This window comes from Coffea arabica, chromosome 5e (genome assembly GCF_036785885.1).
Source record: "Coffea arabica cultivar ET-39 chromosome 5e, Coffea Arabica ET-39 HiFi, whole genome shotgun sequence".
Classification (NCBI taxonomy): Eukaryota; Viridiplantae; Streptophyta; class Magnoliopsida; order Gentianales; family Rubiaceae; genus Coffea; species Coffea arabica.
In genome coordinates, this window is record NC_092318.1 from 48,377,045 (window position 1) to 48,380,344 (window position 3,300).

Here is a 3,300-nt window from a genome sequence, read left to right on the forward strand (position 1 = left end):
CAAAAATCCCTTTTCTTGATAATTGAAAGTGTCAGGATATGTATAGTACAACATTAGAATATCGAATTCTATGCTGACACTTTTAATTGTCAGGAATTTTTTTTTCATTTTTTTTTATATAAAAGTAACCTGTAGGTAGTGCTCTCTGCTATACATTCCGTCAATCAGAAACCCAAAGGACTTGTAAAATTATCCCAAAGAACAGAATGCATATAGTAATCTAAAAACAAAAGTCAATGCTCAAATATAATTTATGGAACTAAAAGTCAATAACAAGTACTAACATAACAAATCCCTAACAAGTACAAACTTGAAAGATTTTCTTGTGCACAAACTAAAAGATCCTTATGTGCACAAACTAAAATATTCTCTTCCCTAACAAGTAGAAAGAACTTGCAATAGCTTCCAAACTTTCCAATGAAATGAGAGCCTTCAATCATAACCATGAATACCCCATCAATCTTCAGCTGGTTCCACCTATGCACAAAGTTTGTTGGGATCATTAGATCATCATAGCTAGCAATAAAATTCATTAATGTGTGAAAAGCATAAGGAACCACTTACAAAAGCTGATCTTTAGTGTAGTTTTTGTGCCTCTCGCATGTCTTAGTCCACTTCTTGAACCCATTGACAGAGCATTGTGCAGTAAAGATTGCTACCATTGCTAAGAGAGACGGGGGAATCTAAGCATTTCATACTCGACGAGGCACAGCTCAACGATCAAGAAGGACAGAAGCTCCAACTAGTCACCAGAAGATTATTGCCAGTTATTAGGAACAGAAACAGAAACTTGAAAGGAATTTACTACAAAACAATAAAAACAACCGAACAAGAAAGGAATGATTGAATCATTTGGTTTTTAAAAAAAAAATTCTGAATAAACTAGGCTACTCTCTTTCACTGGCTTGACAACATGTATCCAGCACTGCTTGCTTTTTTTGAAGCTCAAATATCTTCTTCCCTTCTTTATAGCTGCTTCCAAAGGCTGCTCTAGAAATCACATCTGTAGAAAGGCTCTGCAGTTCAGGATTGATATCAATTTCAGTCCATCCATCGGATGCAATCAACATCTTCCATCGATCAATCAGGTTGCAGCAACTTGCTAAAAACTCTGGCACCATTCCCTGCTTTCTTTAAGTCATAAGTACATAGGGATGAAGCTCATTTATATTAACAGTTTAGGCATGCAACTTAATCAAGATAATGCACTTTTGCTCTTCCTTAGCATAACTTGTTGACCTCAAAAAAGTTCTTTTTATTGCAATACATTTAATTAAAGAATGTTCAGTTATGTTTCACATTCTTTTTGGTCAAATGTACTAAAAAGAAATTGTCTGTCCTGCTCTTCCGACCATTAGTCTATAAGACACCAACTAAATAGCCAAAAGCCTACTAGAATAAGATATGATGCATTCCACGAAGCATTACTTACACTGCAGAGGGGTAGAAAAAATCAGAAAAATTCCACAATAATCTAGTAGAAAGCAGGGATTACCTGCAGCTTCTCATGGTGGAATGCAGGAGTAATTAACCTTCTACACTTGGCCCATTTCTCACCTTCCAAGGTTGAGACTCCCAGGGTTAAAAGGTCCACAAGAGGGTTCTGTGGAGGCTTTTGGAAGTGACCATCCTTGTCATTCAATATCAGCCTCATCAGCTCTGCCTTCCCCATTATCAGTCTCGACCTTGTCCAGTCCAACTCAGGCATACTTTTCCTATTTTAGCAAACCAAGCCACCATTAATCACAATTCAATGGAGTCATAGTTTTTATTTTTCTTGGCAGATGTAATTGTCGAGCTTGTAATAACATGCAAATAACTAAAATGTTTCACCGCTCAGAACCATGTAAACTATGATTAATTCAAATTGAATAAACTAGGCTTCTCTCTTTCACTGGCTTGTCAACATGTATCCTTTTAAGACTCTTTCACACGAAGTATCTGGTCACATGAGATTTATTTGTAATCACTTTTCTAAGATTCACCAGTTTCTCGGTTGTCTAGACATTTTATCGAACAGGTTATAGGCAACAAATCCATAACAAAATAGTCACATGAATCAAGTAGACAATCGAAAGGAATAAAGCTAAACAACAAGTGCACTCAAATTATAAACTATTACTATATCCATTTCAATCTCAAACAGACTAGGCCAGAGGATCGGTATCGGTACTCACAAATCAAGGATTCGGCTGTGGCTTTCTCCTCCTGGTTGTAATCGCTCCCCATGCTAGGAAAGGTGGGATACTCTTAGAAAGGAGAGTCTGGAACCCTTTTCATAGTTCCCGTGGCTAATTCTTCCTTACTTTAACTGGTCACGGGAGCCAGAAAGAGCGAAAGGAAAGAAAGTGGAAGAAAGTCTCATTTAGTACCTCGACGGTCTATTATTTTCTAGGTTTCCTTTACCCATCTGCAATCGTCTTGCGCCATCTACAAAAAGCTCCGTCTTAACGTCCCTACTTGGCATAGAGATAATTTGCAGAGAGTTAGTTTGTGGAGAGTGTTTTTTGTGAGAGAAATGAAAAGAAGCAAAATTTGACTAAGTGTTTTGGCCGGCAAATTGAAAGTTTGAATATTTCACAGCAAATGAATCTTCCGCCAATTCACTATATATGATGTTGTTTTGTGCCCCTTTTTTTTTTTTTTTTTTGTATATCTCACATTTTCTCAAGTGTCATGATAGGTAGTCTAAAGGCACATTATTATTCTTATATCAGATAAAATAAAAAAAAATAGAGTGTATATTATTGAGTTGATAACAAATGTCGTAATAAAAGTGCTATAATGACACAAACCAACAAGTGTTCTTATAGACATGTCAGGAAAAGCCATTTTTGTTGTAGTGTCCTCATCACCATGCCACCCCACCACAGCCACCAACCATATCATAGATGTCTTTGATGTATGTATAAAGTATTCAAGGCTGCAGGCATATGTTTGATCTTTAGATCCCTTGTAATAGTAATACTTAGTGGAACTGAAATTCCCAATTCAATAAAAAAAAAAGAGAAAAAAATCTATGAGATGACTAATTAGATCAATCCATGAAGCCTTCAGATCATTTCAAATATATGTTGAGAATCGAAGTCAAGAAATTTTGAAGTTACTATAGATTTGATGGTGCGCAATATAGTTAAACATGATTATAAGTTTCTCAAATCTAGACAACTAGGCATAAAAACAACTCTCTTTTTCTTTTTTCTTTTTTTTTGGTTCAAGAGGAAACTTCAAACCTTGCAAAGGAGGAAAGGGAAGTGGCACTTTAATTTTGCAAAACGAAGATCTTTATTACCTACAGGG

At 35.9% G+C, this 3,300-nt stretch overlaps 1 protein-coding gene across 1 annotated transcript; it reads right to left on the bottom strand.

Moving 5' to 3' along the window:
- Window positions 1-221: 221 nt before the first annotated feature.
- Window positions 222-2,580, bottom strand: LOC113743520 (cytochrome P450 CYP72A616-like). The gene is made up of 4 exons (XM_072048885.1): window positions 2,178-2,580; window positions 1,496-1,715; window positions 565-1,124; window positions 222-477 (listed from the first exon to the last, which is right to left on the bottom strand). The coding sequence occupies exons 2-3, from the start codon at window positions 1,706-1,708 to the stop codon at window positions 888-890; spliced, it is 450 nt and encodes a 149-aa protein (XP_071904986.1). The 5' UTR covers window positions 1,709-1,715; window positions 2,178-2,580; the 3' UTR covers window positions 222-477; window positions 565-887.
- Between the last annotated feature and the right edge of the window lie 720 nt (window positions 2,581-3,300).